General features: G+C 55.4%; 1 protein-coding gene across 7 annotated transcripts in view; it reads left to right on the forward strand.

The window, feature by feature from the left end:
* Adgrl1 (adhesion G protein-coupled receptor L1) overlaps positions 1-21,627 on the forward strand; it is a 41,231-nt gene that overhangs the window by 13,765 nt on the left and 5,839 nt on the right. For 2 of the 7 annotated variants that reach the window (XM_087900373.1, XM_087900375.1), the window contains exons 2-18: positions 1,403-1,564; positions 4,806-5,019; positions 8,877-8,986; positions 12,133-12,147; positions 15,486-16,286; positions 17,018-17,332; positions 17,698-17,801; positions 18,020-18,205; positions 18,418-18,456; positions 18,575-18,758; positions 18,891-19,013; positions 19,335-19,549; positions 19,793-19,963; positions 20,352-20,561; positions 20,643-20,863; positions 20,990-21,056; positions 21,512-21,603. In XM_087900373.1, the coding sequence (XP_087756499.1) occupies positions 1,495-1,564; positions 4,806-5,019; positions 8,877-8,986; positions 12,133-12,147; positions 15,486-16,286; positions 17,018-17,332; positions 17,698-17,801; positions 18,020-18,205; positions 18,418-18,456; positions 18,575-18,758; positions 18,891-19,013; positions 19,335-19,549; positions 19,793-19,963; positions 20,352-20,561; positions 20,643-20,863; positions 20,990-21,056; positions 21,512-21,603 (3,137 nt within the window). In that variant the 5' untranslated portion in view covers positions 1,403-1,494. Of the gene's footprint in view, positions 1-1,402; positions 1,565-4,805; positions 5,020-8,876; positions 8,987-12,129; positions 12,148-13,074; positions 14,393-15,485; positions 16,287-17,017; positions 17,333-17,697; positions 17,802-18,019; positions 18,206-18,417; positions 18,457-18,574; positions 18,759-18,890; positions 19,014-19,334; positions 19,550-19,792; positions 19,964-20,351; positions 20,562-20,642; positions 20,864-20,989; positions 21,057-21,511; positions 21,604-21,627 lie in introns of those variants that run through there. The other 5 variants (XM_087900377.1, XM_087900374.1, XM_087900379.1 and 2 more) reach the window with 3 other exon arrangements.

The following is a 21,627-nucleotide window of genomic DNA, read 5'->3' on the forward strand; positions in this document are numbered from 1 at the left end:
GGGAAGGTCACATCAGAGGTGGCTGGGAGCAGAAGTTAAAGAACGAAGTAGATGGTATTGGTGAATTTATGGCACAGGATCAGGGAGAATTGTCCTCAGCTTGAGCCTCAAGTAAGAAGCCTGTACCTGAGAATCACAGGAAACCATCCCAGACAGTGCTTGGGGGCTGGGAGCTTCTGGGAGCAGAAGAGGAAAGGTGGGGTTACAGGCCCGCAGGGTGGCACCTGAGGAGTAGAGGGAAGGTGAACTTTGAGATGAGCCTCATCACAGGATCCTTAGGTCTGGTTGGTGACGGATAAAGTGGGACCTCGCACAAAGGTAGACCCGTCATGGGACTTAGGAGGGAGATGGCAGGAACAATAGGTCTGAGGTTCAGTCAACAAACACAATTTCTCATTATGTAGGGCCTGCTCTAAAAGTTGGGTGTGGTGGTCATAAACAAAGCAGTCTAGATCCCCAGATGGGCAGTTTCCTAACCAGATAAACAGTTATATATAAGCACAGTGACAGCAGCCCTGTGGGTTAACCCATGAGCTGATGCTGCATACAGAGGGAAAGGCATGGGAAAGGTGCTCAGGCAGGTCTAGGTGGAGCGGAATGGGGAAAGAAAGGGTCCTTGATAGGACCCCTTTTAAAGTCTCAAAGACTTTAAAATGGATGGATGGAGGAAGAAATAGGGAGGCGGTGTTGAGGGATTCCAGACAGGAAAGAAGAGATTTGGAACATACTGAAATGGAGTGGTTGGGACAGGCTAGCTGACAGGAGGGCCTTTGGGGGTACAGCATGGTGCTTCCTCTGTTGTCAGGTGAGGCTGCAGCAGCTCTGAGAATTGGGGTGTGGACATCACAGGAACAGAGAGTAGGGGAGGAGCTCATGACACCCCTGCTCCCCGCTTCCTCTCCTCAGCGCTCCTCCCACCCCGCCTGCCTGTCTCCATCTCACCCCGAGAGTCCCCTAGAAAGGAAAGAGGGGACTTTGGTGTCCCTGGTCCCCTATCTGTGGCGCCAGCCAGCTGGATTCTAATTAGCTGCCAGAGCAGAGAGACAGGAAGCAGAGGCTAGAGGCGGGGCTGGATTCTTGCCCAAAGCTGAGGCTGAAATCAAGTTGGACACCCCTTGCCCTCCTGGAGGGATGAGGATGCCTGGTGGCGGAGAGGAGTGGGCAGGGCAGGGTTAGGGATGAGGCTGAAGCAGCTTTGGTGTGGGCGGTTGCTTGGCAGCCCTGCTTGACCTATCACGCTGCCCCCAGGGAGAAGAGGTACCAGAGCTGATGAGAGTGACCACAGAACAGGGCAGTGTGCACCCCAGTCCAGAAAGGACCTCACCATTAGCATAAGACAGACTCCCCACTGGGCTTGCTGAGGTCAGTTCCTGCCCAGTGTCACTATGCTGTCCTCCCTCAGGCTGGTGGGCCAGGCTGTGGTACCCTGGTGATGCGGGGCGAGACCCACCCCACAGTCCGCTGAGAGTCCTGCACCCGCCCCTGGCCTTCGCCATGGCCCGCTTGGCTGCAGCACTCTGGAGTCTCTGTGTCACCACTGTCCTCGTCACCTCTGCTACCCAAGGTAGGTGCTGTCGGGGCTGGGGAAGGGCCAGATCTCCAAACCCACGTGGGATGGTGGAAAACATAAATTCTCTGGACCAGCCTCCGCCCCAGATGAAGTTGAACCAGGCCAGAGGGAGCAAGGTGATGTCACCCTTGGCAGGCACCACTGAGGGTGTTGAACCCCCAGCAGGCACTAGGTGCTGTCCTGCTTGGAGACCCCTAGGACTAAGACAGGCTTTCCGGAGGGGGCAGCTATTTCTCTCTCTCCCTCCCCCGTCATCCATCACATCTTCAAGGCTCCCTGGGACCGTGGCTTAATTAAAGCATGCCTGCTGACGTTTATTTAAAAACAACTAATTACCCAGCTTCGGCCTGGGATCCTGCACATGCCACAATTAGTGCCCTAAGCCTGCTGCCCACTGTTGACATTACCTAGTTACCATCTCTGGATTGGGTACAAGCTGTGTGCAGGGCAACAGAAGCCAAGAAGGGGTCTGTTGGCCTGACCCCTTCCTAGAGGGTCTCCCTCCCCACCTCGCCAGCCCTGTCCTCTGGAAAGTCACAGGGATATTGTCAGCCTTGTTCTGAAGCCTTGGCAGTGTCTTGCTGGCCAGTGACACTCCCTAGTGCCCAAATTCTGGGCCCAACCCCTACTAGGCCAGGAGGGGCTGCCTCCACCCCCAGCCCCATGTGAGCCAGCCCTCCACCCCCGGCCTCCCTCCCTGACTAGAAGCTAAAATTAGAGGAGGAAGCAGATGGCACGAGAGGAGCACATGGGAAACTTCTCTCAGCTGGGCTCTGCTCACCCCCAAAACCCAAGGGCCTGGCTGCTATCACCTCTGGGGGCTCTGCCCACGTTAGGTGGGCCCTGTTTGTGAAGAGGGGCCGGCGTGGCTCTGCCACCATAGTACAAACACCTTTCACAGCGCTTAGTTCACCCCAGCTGTGCCTCCCCCAGGTATCTACAGTTTCTGCTTTCCTGCGCCCTGCGTGGCTGGGCTGCAACCAGTATCCCTAGGTGGTTGCCAGGGCAGCCTGGCACATGTCAACCCTGGATCCTGAGAAATACCCATAACAAAAGAATGAGCATCTTCTCAGCACAGTACCTAACCGTAGATTAACCTCTGTGGTAGCAGAGACCAGGGACCTGTTTAGGTTCCTCAGAGCCACCAGCCAGGCCAGGGGGCAGCAGAGTTGGGACTTACTGCTGTACTGTGTGGCTATGATTGTCCCCTCATGTGAAGCTGTCTGGCATGGTCCAGCATGCTCCGAAACCCTGAGTGTGCTGCCACCCCTGGGGATGGAGTGGGACATCAGGAGTTCAAAGCTAGCCTTGACTACTTAGACTTTGAGGCCACCTGGCTATGTGTGAGACTGTTTTAAAAAAAAATCAAAGAAAAGTTCTTTGGTTTAAAATTCCTGTTGTCTGGTCCTGACCTGTGGGTGTGTGCCCATTTTACAGCTTGAGAAAACAAGGCCTGAGGAAGCTACTACTAGTGGCTATCTGAACTTAAGCATGCAAAAGTTAGGCATGGTGATACATGCTTGTAATCTCAGAATTTGGGGGAGGCTGATGCGCGAGGACCCGAAGTTTCCAGCCAGGCTGGGCTACGCAGAAAGACCCTATTCCCAGTAACTCGGCAAACAAAGCAGGCAGAGACAGCTCCGTGGGAGAGTGGTTGCAGGGATCCAGTCCGCTCCTTGGGTGGGGGGTGGAGGCAAGAGGTCCCAGTCACTCTCTCTGTGACTGCTGCTAACTTGGTAATTCACTCAGAGGTCTAGCAGCACCCACAGAAGCTTCTGTGCTGGGGGACAGCTTTTTGCGAAGACAGATTCAACCCAGTCTGGTGAAGGGGTTTGACATGGAGGAGGAAAGTTCCATGCAGTTCTGCTATGACAACGTGTCCTGGTGTCCCAGTCTCAGTAGAAATCCTATCACAGACTTGGTCAATGGCCTTCACGGCAGCCATCTGCCCCACCAGAGGCCCCACCCTAAGTCCTGTCATCAGGGACTTGTCAGGAGAACAAAGACCCACCATCATGGCTTCAGCCCAACTGGCTCCTGCTGAGGTCTCCTCCTGCTGTGGCGCCCCTCCCCCGTGTCTGCACACAGCCTTCCCTGGGTGACGCATGTGTCAGATCGCCTCTCTCAGTGCGGAGTGACAGCACAGCCCCATGTCCTAGCTGTGCAGGAGGTAGGAGGACCACAGTTCCAAGGGCAGACTAAACAGGTCAGTGAGGTCCCATCTCAGAATAAAAGGCATGGCATAACGCTTGCTGAGGGGTGCGAGCTTCAGCTCCATTACTAGTATTGCAACAGTAATAAAATATACCCAAACCCTCCTTTTTGTTAGAACCCTTGTCAGACTGCATTGGGGTCCACTTTGACAGCCCCGTTTTAAATTTATCTCTCCTATTTAAAAAAAAAAAAAAAAAAAGGTCGTCTCCAAGCCAGATGTGGCAAAAAGGTCATCTCCAAGCCAGATGTGGCAGTGCCCACCTGGCATCCCAGCATTTGTGACTAGTGCAGGGAAGAAGATCATTGTAGTCTTGTGGCCAGCCTGGTTCACAGTGAGTTCTGAACTAGTGAGTTCAGAGACAGTGTCGGCTACTTTGAGACCTTCAGAAGGAGAAATCTATGTGTGTGCACATGCACGCACACGCTAATTATGGTAGCATGTGACTATAGTTCTAGGGAAGTAGCAGGGAAATAGTTCAAGGCTATGTTGCAAGTTTGAGGCTAACCTAGACCACATGAGACCCTGACCTAGCTGGGGGTTAGGAGAGAAAAAGGCTCAGAAAACACTGTCTCCAAGTACAGTTACTTTCTGAGGTCTGAGGGCTTAGTTCTTCAATTCAGCATAAGATTTTGGGAGACAGGACCAGTACGATAGCTCACGTGAGCTAAGGTGTTTGCCACCAAGCCTGGCCTGAGTTCAGTCCTCAGTACCATTGGTAAAAGGTAAACGTGACCTCCACACCACCCTCAAATATATACATAAAATAAATGTCAAAAGTTGTTTTGCCAGGATTTGGGGACACACAGTCGTAACTGGCCCACGATGTCCAGGATGGTGTTGACTCTTACCAGGCAAGGCATTTATTACAGGTGAAGAAGGGTCAGCTCTCTGGGCCAGGTTACCCCTTCCTCAACTGCCACTTTACAGCCTAAGATTTCTAGAACCAGCGTCCCAACCCAGCTAAGCCAGCAGGTTCTTTCTTCCCTGGTGACTGTGACATCGTCCCCAACTGTCCTGCAGGCCTGAGTCGGGCCGGGCTCCCGTTCGGATTGATGCGCCGGGAGTTAGCATGCGAAGGTTATCCCATCGAGCTGCGGTGCCCAGGCAGTGACGTCATCATGGTGGAGAATGCTAACTACGGGCGCACAGATGACAAGATCTGCGACGCTGACCCTTTCCAGATGGAGAATGTGCAGTGCTACCTGCCCGACGCCTTCAAGATCATGTCCCAGAGGTGAGCCTGCTCTCCGTGTGCCCCAACTCAGCCCCGTAGACCAGTGGTTCTCAACCTTCCTGATGTTACTGCTCTTTAATGCAGTTCCTCATGTGGTGACCCCAACCATAAAATTACTTTGTTGCTACTTCATAGCTGGAATTTTGCTGTTATGAATTGTAATGTAAATATCTGATATACATGCCCCCTTATGGGGTCACGACCCACAGGTTGAAAACCACTGCCATAGATGCTTGCTCATCCATCCTTCCACCTCCAAAAACTTATTCCAAGACCTGTTGGTGGCAGGTGGAAGCTTGCAGAATCAAAAGCAAAGGCATGCTTCCCCAAAGAGAAAGATTGCTACTCCTAACTTACTGAAGTGTGCGTATGTGTCTGGGGCAGGGTGCTTTCGTGTGCAAATTGTCCTTGTGCTTGTGGCGGGGCTATAACTGTACAAAGGGTGATTTTATGTCTTGAGTATGTGTGTGCAAATGTAAAGCTTGTGTTTGTGTCTCTGAGCAGGTGTGGGTGTAAATGAGGGCGTGCTGGTGTGACTGAGGAGGTATCCCAGGCTGGGGTAGCCCACGTATGAAGCTGTACAGCCTGCTTGAATAAATCAGCCCATTTAGAGCTTTTAGTTTCTCTGCAAGCAACTGCCCCTGGGACAGGGCTCCTGCCTGCCTTCCTTGCCACTGTCTTATCTGATATAGTCCATTCTTCCTACGTGGCGGGCATCAGCGGACACCTGAGTCAGATCCTATCCCTCTGCCTGAACATTCTCAAGTTCCCACCTCCTTCTACAAAATCCAAAGCCTTCCTGAGGCTAAACGAGCCCTGTGTGACCCGCCTTGACCGCTGACCCACCTTTCCTATGCACTCTGAGTTCTAGCAGTGCAAGGCTGCTCACTGTAGAGTGCTGCCTACATTCAGTCCTCAGTACCGCAAAATAAACAAACTTGACCATGCATCAGAATCTGCATCCCTGTAGCCCATAGACTCCTAGCCTCCTGCTCTGCTCTGCCGCATCCTGATAGGGTCTGTGGGCCACAGGTACCTGCCCTGTTAGCTGGGAAGTGGCAAACCCAGCTTCTGGATTTTTCTAGAAGCATAAGTATATTCCTATGGTCCTTTTGCTGTAAATGCTGTCCCTGAGATCCAAGTGACTGTGCCAGTGCTTCTTTGTGGCTGTCTACCTAACTGGACACTTAAACACACTCCGAAACTGCAGGCCCCTTCCCTGCTCCTGACGCCTTCAGGGCCCTGCCTTCCATCCACGTTTCCATCAGGTATTTTGTCTTTGCTTGGTATTTTATCCTGTGTCCTTCCTAACCCTAGCCCATTGGCCCTACAGGGACAACAGAACTGTCCCTCACCATTATGGCAGTGGCTGGGTCCACAGCAGGCGTTCACTGAATGCCAGATGCCTGAGACTCAGAGTTCAAGGCCTGCTCCCTGGCCTGTAGCATGGGAGAAGGAGGAGAAAGGCTGAGACAGGAGGGAAGACACCGAGAGCTTCATAGGGAAGACGGAGGTGGTTCAAAGTGTGCCCGTCAGAGCTACCTACCCCCTTTGCTGCATTTCTTCTGGCTCCTCAGCCAGCCTCTCAGCCCTGACTCGGGCCCCACCCCCTTCCTTGGTCCCTCTCTACAGTCCACCCACTCCACACAGAAGGCTGAGTGTGGTGACTAGTCCAGGGAGCGAGGAGAGACCTCAGGAGCCTTGTGGGGAAGGGCTTGAGGGCCCTCAGCCTTGCTTCCTCTCCTGATGATCCCACTCTTGAAGCTCTTTGTGTCCATGAGGGTCACAGCTAAGCTGCCGTGACAAGTACCACAGGATGGTTGGTCAAAACCTTTCCTGGACCTTAGCGTTTCCACCTCCTTAAAGCCCCACCCCTTAAAGACAGATGCCACGCCCACTTTCCAGTTGTAGTTCACGCTGGCGCCAGGGAAGTCTAGGGTACCACTCAAGGCCTTGCCCGTTCCTGGATGAGCATTCTGCCCCCGGACCACACTGAGATTAACCACTCTAAAGTGAATTCTTTTAGTGACATTTTGTGCACTTACCAGCTCAGCCTAGTTGCAAAGCTTCATACGTGCCCATGGAGTTGCTTCACAATCTCCTACTGTCCTGCTCTGTGCACTCTGCCCAGAGGTTTGCCTAGGCTCTCTCCACGCTCACCAGCCTGCCCTGCGCAGCCTTTTCCCTGCCAGATAGCATTCCATATGTGGGCAGGCCACATTTTACCAGCGAAACCACCATCTCAAACCGTCCTCCATGGCTGTACTTTTGGATTATCTCCCCCTGTTGGTGGATGTGGGCAACGCAGCCATGAACATGTGTGTTTAGGAATTGTTCACACTTGCTATAAATTCTATAGGCCACTGCTCTGTGTGTGGGGGTGGGGTGGTGATTTTTTTGTTTGTTTGTTTTGGTTTTTAGTTTTTCAAGACAGGGTTTCTTGATGTAGCCCTGGGTGTCCTGGAACTTGTTTTGTAGACCAGGTCAGCTTTGAGCTCACAGAGATCCACATGTCTCTGACTCCCAGGTGCTAAGATTAAAGATGTATGCCACACTGCCCAGCCACTGCTGTGTTTTAAAAGGGGTGGGTAGATAAAATCAGACTCTTTGAGGCCTCAGTTCTCTATTTACTCCTCAGCCTCCTGCTGTCTTCCTCACTGTACTTCCTTGTCCAGGAAGAACTGGAGGCAGATTCAAGGTACTTATCACTTGTACAGGCCTTGCCTGCTCACTCCAAGGACCTGGGTCTTCTCTCTGATCATGACTGTACCTCTGACGGAAACAACTTAGGGAGGAAGGGGTTCTTTTTGGCTCTTGGTTTCAGTGTTCAGTCCATCGTAGCAGGGGTGTGTGTGTGTGTGTGTGTGTGTGTGTGTGTGTGTGTGTGTGAGAGAGAGAGAGAGAGAGAGAGAGAGAGAGAGAGAGAGAGAGACCATGGTTCACATCATGGCTGTAGGAAGCAAAGAAGCAAGTGTGGGCATTCTGTTGCCTCCTGCCCCTCTTCATTTTTATTAGTTAGTCAAGGCCCTCGGGCCATGAAATGGAGTGGCCACATTTGGGGTAGATCTGTTTGCCTGAGTTAATCCCCTCTGGCAAGACCCTCACAGACACACCTTAAAGCATATCTAACCAATCTCTGAGGCAGTTCTAAATCCAGTCTAGCTCCCAGTGAGAGTGAACCGTTGCAGGCATCTTGACTGGGCACAGGCAGCAGTAACAAATGGGAAGAAACCGGGAGTGGGTGTGCTGGCGACCAGAACGGAAGATGCCCCTCCAGGTGGGGACAGTCTGTGGGATGTGAGCGCAGCCACTAGATGAGGACTAGTGTCTGGGACGGTGTCTTCTAGCTGTGAAGTAGTCCTCCTTTTCCATGCTAGCCAGACGCCGGAGTGACTAGCAGGGACTGGGGTCGGGGACCCCTGTGGAGATTCAAGAGTCTTCTTGGCTGTGCCACTGCAGGTCTCAGTCACTGTCCAGAGTGTGGCAGTGTCCATAGGAAGAGCCAAGGCAGACACAGCAGGCCCATAGTCTCCTGTGGACAGTGTGTCAGCAAACGTGCCCACCGTGTGTGTGGTGTGTTTTTAGTGACTGGCACACGGGCTTTAAATTCAATTAAAGAAAAATGCCAAAGATGTACTAGTGCCAGGAGAACCTGCCTCATGACTGTGGAGGCCTATGGCAAAGAAAACAGGCAGGAAGCAAAAAAGCCCTCCCGCCCCCCCATACACACACACACACACACACACACACACACACACACACACACACCTTCCCAACTGGAGCCGTATACCTGCCTCCTGACCTTGGAGCCTTCCAGGCCTGATCATTTTCCTTAACGCCTTTTCCTTTTTCTGTAGGTGTAATAACCGAACCCAGTGTGTGGTGGTGGCCGGCTCCGATGCCTTTCCTGACCCCTGTCCTGGAACCTACAAGTACCTGGAGGTGCAGTACGACTGTGTCCCTTACAGTGAGTCATCTTGTTCCTCATGCTGTCTCGGGCCCTTCCCCTACAGAGCAAGGAAGGAACACCTTGATCTAGCACACGTGTGCACACATCCATGGGGCTGGGCCCAGAGGATAGCAGGCTTGCTCCCACTTGGATACGTTCTTTTCAGACACTTGCCACACAGACTGTGTCCCTTCCTGTGGGGGCATCTTCAGTTCTAGTCCCCTGCCCACCTCTGCTTCACATGTCCTTTAGTTGCTAAAGCCCTTCCAGGCTGCATTCCCACAGCATGCTGGCATCTCTCTGGCCTTCTGAACGCTGTGCCTCCCTCCTGTTTTCTGCCCTTTCTCCTGACCGTGGACACACCTGATCTTTCTCATCCTCCTCCACACACCTCTCCTGTCCCTTTCACATCATGGAAGCCAAAGATATCTTCCAAGGTTCCTAACTACTGGTTGGTTTATCTATCACCCTGAGAACACTTCCTGTCTGCAAAGGAAGCACTGCCATATTGGAATGACAGTACCCCCTAAGAAGATGGTTTTGGGGAGCCATGAGCCTGACTATCATACATCTGACTGAGGGAAGCAGATACAGACAGGGTTGCTCATCCTCAGCCCCCACGCCCCAGCATCACCAGTCTTCCTGCCCACTCTCCTCCCTCCCATCGCCCCATCCGTCCTCTCACTTGGCTTCTCATAGCCAGCCTGGAGGTAGGGAGGGCCTCTAGGCAAAAGGGGAGGAGGCAGGACCATTGGGGTGTCAAAGTGAGGGGTAGGGGAGCAGGAGACCTCATAACTCTGCCTCCTCTCCCCTCCCACCCAGCTTCCCCCATCCCTACCCCTCCAACCTCTGATTTCTCCTTGCAGGTGAAGCCGGGACGATGGGTGAACAGGATCACTTACCGCTTGTGTAACTTTCTTCTTTTAGTCTTTGCCCTTTCCTTTCAGTGCCTGAGGGGGATGCCCATCTGCTCCCCGAAGCCTCCCCACAGCACTGGGGACACTGCCCATTCGCAGCTGGGGCAGCAGGGTGGGAGGTGGGAGTGACGTGTGCCTAGGACAGAGAGCTGGGCAGGTGGCGTGAGGTTCAACCGTGGCTCCTGACTTGTCTGGCTCTGAAACCTGCAGCAAATGACTTAAAATTTCTCTGGGTGCTGCAGACGGAGGCGTGAGTCCTGGAGATCGGGAGTGACAAGCGCTCGGCCCTGAGGCCAGAGTCTGCTCCCAGGAGCAAAACCCCGAAGGCAGAGGCTGCGACTTCACCCCCCAGCGCCCAGCCCCGAGCCTGGTTCAAGATGTGCTCAGTGATGGTACGGACGCGGACGCGCTTTCCCGCCACCTGAGCCTCTTAACGCCTCTGTGGTGGGGGAGGGGGTCAGAGGCCTGCCCTGAGTGCTTCCAGGAATAGAGACAGCATGGGTTCCAAGCTGCTTTGTGCCCCGGGCCATAGGTTCTAAGAGAATTGCAGCTGCATGGCCTCTTCTGTGTGGTTTAACTTCTCTGAACCTCAATTTCCCCAGCTGTAGACAGGGTCCTGGAAGGCCTGGCTGCAAGGGCCTGCACTGTTCCCGCGCCCTCATGAGCACTGGTTGCTGTCACTGTGGCCATACTTCCCTTCTAACCAGTTACTATTATTGCCATGATAATCAAAACATGAATAGCAACATAGAATGATCCCAACTCTCTAGAGCAGACAGGACACATGACTGGAAAAAGCCCCTGGTCCAGGTCCAAAGATCAAACTGAGATACAAGAAAAAAAGAGGCCACGGGTCCTGGGATGGAGCTTGGATCCTTAGAGCCAAGCCCCTTCGTGTGGCCCAGGAACATAATCCAGGAAGATGGTCTGTGGGGTTGAAGGCAGCACAGAGCAGGGGATGTCAGCTTTAGATTGAGAAGGCAAAGCTGAGCCTTAGAAGACGGGGTGGGTGTCATAGATAGGGCTAGCCACGGGTGCTCTTGTTCAGGTAGAGCTAGTAGGCGCAGTTAAACTATCTCCCGGCCCCCCAGGTTATTAGGGTTGGGGTTCAGGAAGCCAGGCACACACTTCATGACTTTCCCTGAGCATGTCCTGAGGGCTAGGTCCTGGGCAAGGCGCTGGGGAGTCAGACAGACTCCCTACAAAACTCAAGCAGTCAGCCAAAGGGCCTTGGGCTTCAGGGGCTGGGGTGACCCCAGTGCTGGCCAAGGTGGGGCAGGGTTGGGGGCAGGGATCCCACAGCTGGGGGTCACCAGAGTGTGGGAACCCCAGACATTGGACTAACACTGGATTTGCTTTGCAGCTGAGCACAGCCTAACTCTCCCTTCCTTCCCAGGTGCCACCCGTGCGTCATCGAGGGCGGTGGGCAGGGCAGGGTGCAGCTAGGGCTCCTGGGCCCTTGGTGGACTGGGCAGAGCAGCTGAACCTTGAGGCCCCCCCCCTTGGGGAGTGTAGGAGCCTGTCTGCCACATGCTGTCCAGCCCAGTCTGTGTCCCCTCCAATTCTGTGCCTCTTGTCTCCCCTACCCTGGCTCTGTCCGAGGCCAGGGGCGCCTGCCTGCCTGCCTCTGTTGTTCTGTGTCTGGCTCTACAGCCCTCTCTGTGCGTTTCAGGGGTCTGGAGGGCTTAGGGGAACACAGCTGGACTCAGGTGGGGCCTACTCAAAGGGGAAGGGGCTCAGCCTGTGCTCTCTGCTGGGAGGGGTACCCAGGCCCTAGAGACACTAAATCCCTTCCCTCGGCCCCTGAGTCTAGCAGGGGGGTAACACACAGGGTGGGGAGGAGCCCTGTGGTTCCTATATTCCCCACTGCCTGGTATCCCCCTAGCTAGAGTTCAGCTCCTAGCAAGGGCTCTTCTCTACAGCCGGGGCCCTCCTGCCTGAGGATTCTGTCCACCTGCCTGTCTGTACCATACCAGTCTTTTCGTCTCTTCCCTCCTGTGTGTCTCCCCTGTCCCTTCTCACTGTCTCCTCAGCACCCTCTCAACCCATCCCACCCCAGATAAAGGCACTTGGGGGTGGGGGCTGAAATGATACTACGGAAGGGGTTGGGAAAGCAGGAGGAAAGACAGGAAGAGGGGGCGTGTGGCCAGAAAAGAAACGAAAGCAATTTAATCTTTTTTTCTCTTTTTTTTCTTGCACATTTTTTTTTCAATTTGTTTTCTCTCTCTCTTCCGATGCTTAAAGTAGAAGTGGAGCAGAAAGGTAAACGCACTGTTACCAATGCTAACCCCTAACTCACACTTTGTTCCACCTGTACCATACTCATGTGGCCCACCCTCCCTCCCACCCCTTCTTCTCCCCCACCCTCACTTGGTCCAGTGATTTCCCTGCCCCGGGTGTCCTCCCAGCACAGCTGGGCTGGCCCTGGTGCTGCAGCACCACCAAGGCCAAGGTCAAGGCCGTGGGCTTCTCCACCTTCCAGATACTCACCGAAGCTCCTCTCTGAGCCTGGGCAAGATACTCACCCCACTCCTACACCTCTCTCTCTCTTCTCACCTCTCTTTCTCTCTTCTCACCTCTCTTTCTCTCTTCTCACCTCTCTCTCTCTCTCTCTCTCTCTCTCCTCTCACTTCTCTCTATACCTCTTTTGGTCCCTGGTCCCTGCAGGGTACCTGACCTCATCTCTCATTTCTTTTGCCTCCCTTAGGAGAAATGTGTAAGCATCCAGGCGGGTGGGGAGGGAGGGACTCCCCAGCCTCCACAGGCACCGGTAGAGGTCTCTCTTCCTTCCTCGGTCTCTCTGTCTTTCCTTCCCTTCCTCCCTCCCTCTTACTCTTTCTCCTCTCCTCTCTCTCCTCTCCTGTCCCCTTGTACCCTTTGCAAAGTGTTTCTGGTAGAGGGTGGTGGGATGGAGGGGACACTTTTTCCTTTGGGGGACCAGATTTTTCATCTCTCTCTGGCTCCTGGTGGCTTAAATTCTTCTGATTTGGCGTTTTCAAGGCCCAGAGCTGTTGTGGAGCAGGGAAACAAGCCTCCACCTTCCACCCCTTCTGACCAGCCGGGTCCAGTCCTGGGGAGGGTTGTCAGCTATCCCAAGCCCCTGGGAGGACGGGGGTGGGGGCGGGCCTCCTGGAGAGGGTGGAGTGGGTTCTGTCTCGGCACACTTGCAAAGCTGCAGTCAGGGTTTCTTCCGGGCTGATGTGGGAGAGGACCAGGGAGGGGTGGTGGGGGTCACAGACTTGCTCTGGGGACTTCCACAGGCCCCATAATTTCTTGCAGGGAGTCCCATGGTGGTAGGTGTGGCTATCTAGGGAGTGGAGGGGGACCTGCTAGTAAGAGGGCAGGAGGCAATGGACAAACAATGAGATGGCCCTTCAGGGTCCCTTTTGCCTTGAAATTAAGGTGGTCTGTGGAGGATTCCCTGCCAGGGAGGTGGGCGGGGCCCCTCTGAGCTGCTCCCCTCCCCCTCCTTCCCGCCTTGCCCATTCAGAGGCCTGGGCACCGTCCCTCCCTTGCTCTCCTGAGTCAGCCCTGCACTGGCCGCTCTTCTTGCAGGCTTGGAACTACGGCACTGGATCTCCTCTCTGGGTTGGGCTGGGGGAGGGAAGAGGTGTTGGGAGCTGGGTGCTGAGGTAGGGTTCTTGCTGCCCAAGACCCCTGGCAGACCCTTCTTTATCTCTTCCCCTTCCTTGGGATGACCTCTAACTGTATTTTTCCTCCCCTGGTACCCTCTGACCAGCTCAGGCCCTCTTCATGAACACATACCCCTAGCAGGGGGTTTATGGGGTACCTGGAGAAGGGAAAAAAGGGCGGGTGCCGGATAGTCTGATAGTCTGGTCAGAGGGTACGGACATAGCTGATAGGAATGCCAGGGCTTACGCCCAGGGTTAACTTATGCTAAAAGTACTCTGCTACTGGCTGCCTTGGGCCTAGGAACCTAGAGCCAAGCTGCCCTAGTACTGTAATGGGGGCTACAGATCGCTCCCATCTCCCAACCAGTCAGCCTGTTGATGGGCCAGGCTAGAAATAGGCACTAGGCCTGGCTCCTACCCAAGGGTCCCTCACTACTGAAGCTGCCCACCATGCTGGTGCCAAGTCATCCCAGCCCTCCCTGTGTCCCTGGGGCTAGCTGCTTTGGTGATGGGCCAAGCAGGAGCAGAGAATTCACCATAGACCCACAAGCACACACCCTGCAGTCCTGGCCTGCCTGTGGGGGTCCGTGATGGAGAAATGAGAGGGAGGTGGCAGCCCTCCTGAAGGGAAGGGCATCTGTCCCTCAGTACTCAGGGAAGAGGGGGTTGGCCACACTAACCTGCTGGACCACCAGGGTAGGCTAGGAACAGGTTGTGCTGGGCTGTGAGGGGCGAGGGTGGGCAGGCCAGTGGTGCCAACGAGATGCAGTCGAGGTTTTCCTCTTTTCAGGGAATGGGGGGGTGGGGCGGGGCCCCCCACCTTTCTGACATCAGCGCTGCCTTGGTCCCTCCTCCTGAGCCGGGGATGGTCACAGGTAAATCGGGGTCCGGGGCAGGGGAGGTGGGGGGCTGGCTGGGGTGGGCTGGGGCTTTATCCTAGCACCTGGTTCCCTCCCTTGCCCCCTCCGAGCTGGACCTGGGACTGCCCCAGGAAGGGACACTCAGTCGGGCCTGGGCCTTGGAGTGAATTCTCTGCTCACCCCCTCTCTCCTCGCCAGCACTAACCTTCTCTTCCCAGGTGGTCTCCAGAGCGCCTCCCTTGGAGCCAGGACTTGTGGACACACACACACCCCTCCTTGTCTCTCTTCCCTCTGCGCAGCTCCCTCACCCCAAGTGTCCCCACTCTACCCTTGTGCACCAGTGTTAATGTGTGCTTCTGAGCCTGACCCACCAGAGACCCTGCCGGCTGGGGCAGGACTGGACTTCTCCCTAGCCTAACCTGGGAGCTGCTTCCCTCCATCCTTTCCTCAGCTACCTACTTTGACGGGTACCAGCTGAGTGGAGCCCAGACAGCAGCAGGGGCCCGAGGAGAGAATAGACAGCCCTAAGCCTCCCTGCCAGAGTGGGTGTGGAAACATCACTCTCCCTTACAGCTTTTGGAGGAAGAAAGTGAAGTGGTTTTTTGTTTTGTTTTGTTTTTTAAGTCCATTCCTGCATGGTTGGTGAAGGACGGGATCCCAGCCCCTAGTTCTTCCACAGAGGCAGAAAAGGGAGGCCAGGGTGCTGATACCTGAACCTTGAGGCTAGGTGGCACTGCAGCAGAGATCCCCACATCCCACCCCTTTGTGCCCAGTCTGGGAGAGCTCTGGCCAAATCCTTCGTCCCCAGCCTGTGGGGTCTCTAGCAGCCAAGGAAGGGAAGAGGGCACCACCTCCCCACACTAACCCTGCTCTTGATGGTCTCCAGGGTTCACAGTTCCAGGGAGAGGGGCAGCTGGGCAGGGCGGGATTCCCGGCCCACAAACCCCCTTCCCATCACCAGCCCGACCAAGCAACCATGACTGCAGCAGCAGGAGGGGACAGCATGGTTTCCTCCCCCCACCGTGTGACCAACTTGCCTCTCTCTCCCCTCTCTCCTTGCCTCTGCTCCTCCCCACCTCCTCCCTGCCTACCCACCCACCCGGCCCAGTCTTCGTGTGCCCAGGGACTCTGCAGAAGGTACTGGAGCCCACCTCCACACATGAGTCAGAGCACCAGTCTGGTGCCTGGTGCAAGGACCCGCTGCAGGCAGGTGACCGTATCTACGTCATGCCCTGGATCCCCTACCGCACGGACACACTGACTGAATATGCCTCGTGGGAGGACTATGTGGCTGCGCGCCACACCACCACGTACCGACTGCCCAACCGTGTGGATGGCACTGGCTTTGTGGTCTACGACGGCGCAGTCTTCTACAACAAGGAGCGCACGCGCAATATCGTCAAGTATGACCTGCGGACCCGCATCAAGAGCGGTGAGACAGTCATCAACACAGCCAACTACCATGACACCTCGCCTTACCGCTGGGGAGGCAAGACCGACATTGACCTGGCGGTGGATGAGAACGGGCTGTGGGTCATCTATGCCACTGAGGGCAACAACGGGCGCCTGGTGGTGAGCCAGCTCAACCCCTACACGCTGCGCTTTGAGGGCACATGGGAAACGGGCTACGACAAGCGCTCGGCCTCCAATGCCTTCATGGTGTGCGGGGTCCTCTACGTGTTGCGCTCCGTGTATGTGGATGACGACAGTGAGGCCGCGGGCAACCGTGTGGACTACGCCTTCAACACCAATGCGAACCGGGAGGAGCCCGTCAGTCTCGCTTTCCCCAACCCCTACCAGTTTGTTTCCTCTGTCGACTACAATCCCCGGGACAACCAGCTGTACGTGTGGAACAACTACTTTGTGGTGCGCTACAGCCTGGAATTCGGACCCCCAGACCCCAGCGCTGGTGAGAGGGTTTGAGGGGTGTAGGCCTCTTTGCATCCGTTACCCTTGGTACCAGAATGTAGGGCCCACTGTAAGCTCTTGAGGATTAGGAGATACAGAAAAATCCCAGTTTGTGGTAAACACTGTCCACATCCCTCACAGCTGCTGCTTCAACATACCTACTGTCGTCAAGGCACTGTTTTACTGAGGGATGATTGTGATGCTTGAGGGTTGAACCCCAGGATGCTGGGCTCTACCCAGTGATATGTGTTGCCTGGGCACATTCTTGTGGGATTGCTTAGAGGGTGCAGGATTAGATGCTTGCTGTAGTCTCATTTTGCCTCCAGCTGGTGTTCCCATCACTAACCCAGAGCAACCCCAGAGCTCTAGAGAGCCTTAGCCAACCTTTGCAGAGGGGGACTGAGTACCCCTAAGGGAAAATGTAGCCAGGTTCCTGACCTCAATCAGCTGTGTCACAGATGAGCGGCATCATAGCCTGCAGCTTTGACACACATCTCCAGTCCCGGTCTGGGAGAGACCCCTTGTGGTACATAGTAGTACATTTTCACCTTCTCCTGAGTGTGGACTCATGAGTGTAGGGCACCTCTGAGCACAGGAAAGGTCAGGAGGCCCAGGACAGCTTTCCACATCAATGAGTAATAAGATATCAAGACGCTAAGGGACCCTGTGCTTGGGCACATTGGTGGGCCTTAGGCATGGATGTGACCCAGTCCTGTCCTCTCTACCTCCCAGGCCCAGCCACTTCTCCACCTCTCAGTACCACTACCACAGCTCGGCCCACGCCACTCACCAGCACGGCCTCGCCTGCAGCCACCACTCCACTCCGCCGGGCACCCCTCACCACACACCCAGTGGGTGCCATTAACCAGCTGGGACCTGACCTGCCTCCAGCGACAGCCCCAGCGCCCAGCACCCGGCGGCCCCCAGCTCCCAATCTGCATGTGTCCCCTGAGCTCTTCTGTGAACCCCGAGAGGTCCGGCGGGTCCAGTGGCCAGCCACCCAACAGGGTATGCTGGTGGAGAGGCCTTGCCCCAAGGGAACGCGAGGTGAGTGCTGGGGCCACAACTGACCGTGAAGGGCTGGGAGACACACAGCTTAGCTATACAGGTGCCATCTGCAGCTGAGCACCTGGGGAGCTGCCAATAATCCGGCTACCCGCCTCAGACTAAAGTAGCAAAGCCAGTTTCAGGACAGATGTGGGGACAGATAAGCAGCCTAGGTGCTCTGAGGTTTCAGGGAAGTTTGGGAGAGGCTTTGTGGAGAAAACCTTCCACACCCCATCTTGCCTAGGAGGCTAGGGTGGGCTACCCAGTAGCTTTTCCCAAGTCCCTCCTCGTCCTCTGCTGTCTCCTCTCTCATTCTTTGCCCCTCCTCATTCCCTTCTCTTTGACTTTCTTGTCCGTCTCTACAGGAATTGCCTCGTTCCAGTGTCTCCCTGCTCTGGGGCTCTGGAATCCTCGGGGTCCTGACCTCAGTAACTGCACCTCCCCTTGGGTCAACCAAGTAGCCCAGAAGGTACCACTAACTGCTGCCCCTTGCAGGCAGGCTATCCAGAGCCCAGGGTCAGCAGAAGTGGAAATGGCTTGGGAGACATATAGGGCAAGGGGCATCCTTTTACCTGACCATGTGTGGGAAAGGCTAGCAGGGAGAAGAGGGCAGGTGAAGAGGGAATGTGGACCAGGGAAGGCCAGTGCCCAGAAGACCTGAGCTCCCTTCCTCCCCGCCTCACGCAGATTAAGAGTGGAGAGAATGCAGCCAACATTGCTAGTGAGCTGGCCCGCCATACACGGGGCTCCATCTACGCTGGGGATGTGTCCTCATCAGTGAAGCTGATGGAACAACTGTTAGACATCCTGGATGCCCAGCTCCAGGCCCTCCGGCCCATTGAGCGCGAGTCAGCTGGCAAGAACTACAACAAGGTAGGCATCTCTACCTTCTGCCACCCCAGTGACCAGTGAGGGACACAATACCCCAGGGGCTGCTGGCCTTCACCGCCGCACTGCCTTGAGCAGTCCTTAGAGGCGGGGTTCCTGAGGAAGGTAAGGTCTCAGGGCCCCAGAGTCTGAGCAGTGTGGCTCGGGGAGCAGTGCCTGGAGTCCCCACCCATCACTACCTCCATCTCTTTCTCCAGATGCACAAGCGAGAGAGAACCTGCAAGGATTATATCAAGGTGAGCCCAGTGGGATACTGATGGTGGGGATGGAGGGAGGAGAGAGAAGAGGACATTAAGACTATCCCAAGGAACTAAGCATGTGGGGGACTCATGGTATTGTCCCTGCTACACACAGGCCGTGGTGGAGACGGTGGACAACCTGCTCCGGCCAGAGGCACTTGAGTCCTGGAAAGACATGAATGCCACAGAGCAGGTGCATACAGCCACCATGCTCCTAGACGTCCTGGAGGAAGGGGCCTTCCTGCTAGCTGACAATGTTAGGGAACCCGCTCGCTTCTTAGCTGCCAAGCAGAATGTGGGTGAGTACTGTAGCCACCCCAGGGCCAATCCCAAACTCCGGGGGTGTGGTTTCGCTGCAGGCCTCACGGTGCAGCATGAACCCTGTCTGGGGATGGACACTGATAACATCCTTTCTGCCTCTGCTCCCACAGTCCTGGAGGTGACTGTCCTGAACACAGAGGGTCAAGTGCAGGAGTTGGTGTTTCCCCAGGAATATCCCAGCGAGAATTCCATCCAGCTGTCTGCCAACACCATCAAGCAGAATAGCCGCAACGGTCAGTGTCCCACGGGGTTTGTCCAGAAGCACGTGCATACTGCCCACTTGGTACCTTGATCTTGACTCTCTGGAACACAACAGTCATGTGTTTTAATCATGGTTTATCTGCTGTTAGTATGGATGTCCCAGAGCCCTGTAGAGGCTCTAGGAGATGTTTTGCCATTTGAGGCTGAGACACACAGAGAGATTAGGGAATCTGCCCAAGGTCACACAGAAAGTATTAGAGGGTCAGAGCCAGCCTGTATGTCCTGGCCACAGCCCAGACAGAAGTGTGCGGCTGAGGATGGCCGCTATATTGCCCTGTGCCCATCTTCCTCAGGTGTGGTCAAGGTTGTCTTCATTCTCTACAACAATTTGGGCCTGTTCTTGTCCACGGAGAATGCCACAGTGAAGCTGGCAGGCGAGACGGGGACCGGTGGCCCTGGAGGCGCCTCCCTGGTGGTGAACTCACAGGTCATCGCAGCATCCATCAATAAGGAATCAAGTCGCGTCTTCCTCATGGACCCTGTCATCTTTACTGTGGCTCACTTGGAGGTGAGCTCAGGTGTACCCCTCCCTCACTGAAGGTCCCAGCATCCTCTGTTCTTGGACTACATATCCCCCACCATTGTTCACCCACCTGAGAGTAAGTTTCAGCTCGGACCATATGTCCCAAAGAGCTGGTGGTCACCTCGGGCCCTAGGCACTTCCTTCACACCTGTCACTGTCCCTGTAGCTGGTTTTGAGGGCAGGAATAGGGCTTGCAGTTTTGACACCCTGTCCACCACCATACAACAGGCCAAGAACCACTTCAATGCAAACTGCTCCTTCTGGAACTACTCAGAGCGCTCCATGCTGGGCTACTGGTCAACCCAGGGCTGCCGCCTGGTGGAGTCCAATAAGACCCATACCACATGTGCCTGCAGCCACCTCACCAACTTCGCAGTGCTCATGGCTCACCGAGAGATCGTAAGCTGGCCGGCGCTCCGGGCGGGCCTGCTTGCTGCTGGCCTGGCTTTGCATGGCACCCTAGAGAGCGCACAGCATGGGCGATGCCTGTGAGGCCAGCTCATGGGCATGGGGGCCCCCAGACTTGCCTAGGGCATGAGGCCTTGCATCTGGCTCCCTCTGGCCCCGAGGCACTCTAGGGAAGGCAGTTGGTCTCCCAGTTGTCTTCTCTCCACACGCCTTCCAGAGCATGAGGAAGTGAGCTGCGCTGCCTGCACAGGGGTGGGGGCCGGCTCGGTGGCTGGGTGGGTAGCACTGGAGGGTCTTGTGGCCCACAGCCTTGCCTGGGTCCTTACCTGCAGCTGTCACCTGGCCAAGCCCTGAGTGCCTCCCTACTCCTGTCCCCTAGTACCAGGGCCGGATCAATGAGCTGCTGCTGTCAGTCATCACCTGGGTTGGCATTGTCATCTCCCTGGTCTGTCTGGCCATCTGTATCTCCACCTTCTGCTTCCTGCGAGGCCTGCAGACCGACCGTAACACCATCCACAAGAACCTGTGCATCAACCTCTTCCTTGCGGAGCTGCTCTTCCTGGTTGGAATAGACAAGACTCAGTATGAGGTGAGCAGCACCTGGGGCGAGGCTGGGTGGTGGGAGGGGCCGCAGCTGGTGGAGCGGACTCTTACTGATGTGCTCTCCCAGGTTGCCTGCCCCATCTTCGCGGGCCTGCTGCACTACTTTTTCCTGGCCGCCTTTTCCTGGCTGTGCCTGGAAGGTGTGCACCTCTACCTGCTGCTGGTGGAAGTGTTTGAGAGCGAATACTCACGCACCAAGTACTATTACCTGGGCGGCTACTGCTTCCCAGCCCTGGTGGTAGGCATCGCAGCCGCCATTGACTACCGAAGCTATGGCACCGAGAAGGCGTGAGTGTCTCTGTTATCCCCGTGGTCTTCGTCTGTTTGGCTCTTGCGTGGCTGGCTTTCCTTGGGCCAGGGCTGGGGTGGCCAGTCTTTCAGGCATCTCTCCACTCTGGTTGTGTTTCATTTTAGCTGCTGGCTGAGAGTTGACAACTACTTCATCTGGAGCTTCATTGGGCCTGTTTCCTTTGTCATTGTGGTGAGTGGCACTCCAGGTACCGGGGCTCCTTTCATCCAGGCTGGTCTTGACCCTAATCTTGGCCTCTTGCCAGCTTTTCAAAAACGGCATTGGTGTAAAAATCTGTCAGACTCAAACAGGGACCAGGGCGTGGCTCAGTGGTGAGCACTTGCCCACTATGCAAAAGGCCCTGGGTTCTAGTTCTAAGCACACACACACACACACACACACACACACACACACACACACGCCTGAGCTGTAGCTAAAAAGACCAGGCCAACAAAGTCCATAGTCTTCAACACTGAGACCAGTGCACCAGCAGCTGTGGTTTCATGCCAAACCATGAACCTTATCCTCACAGCAGTGACAGCAAGTAGCAGATGCAGGTAGTGGGCACTTTGGGCCCTCATAGGCAGAGAAGGCCCTGAGGAAGGGGTTGGAGCAGAGACTGAGCCCTTCCTGTACTCTCTACCCAGGTGAACCTGGTGTTCCTCATGGTGACCTTGCACAAGATGATCCGGAGCTCTTCAGTGCTCAAGCCTGACTCCAGCCGCCTTGACAACATCAAGTGAGCCCTCACCCTGGGCCCTCG

This window comes from Myodes glareolus, chromosome 22, assembly GCF_982192425.1.
Source record: "Myodes glareolus chromosome 22, mMyoGla1.1, whole genome shotgun sequence".
Lineage (NCBI taxonomy): Eukaryota > Metazoa > Chordata > Mammalia > Rodentia > Cricetidae > Myodes > Myodes glareolus.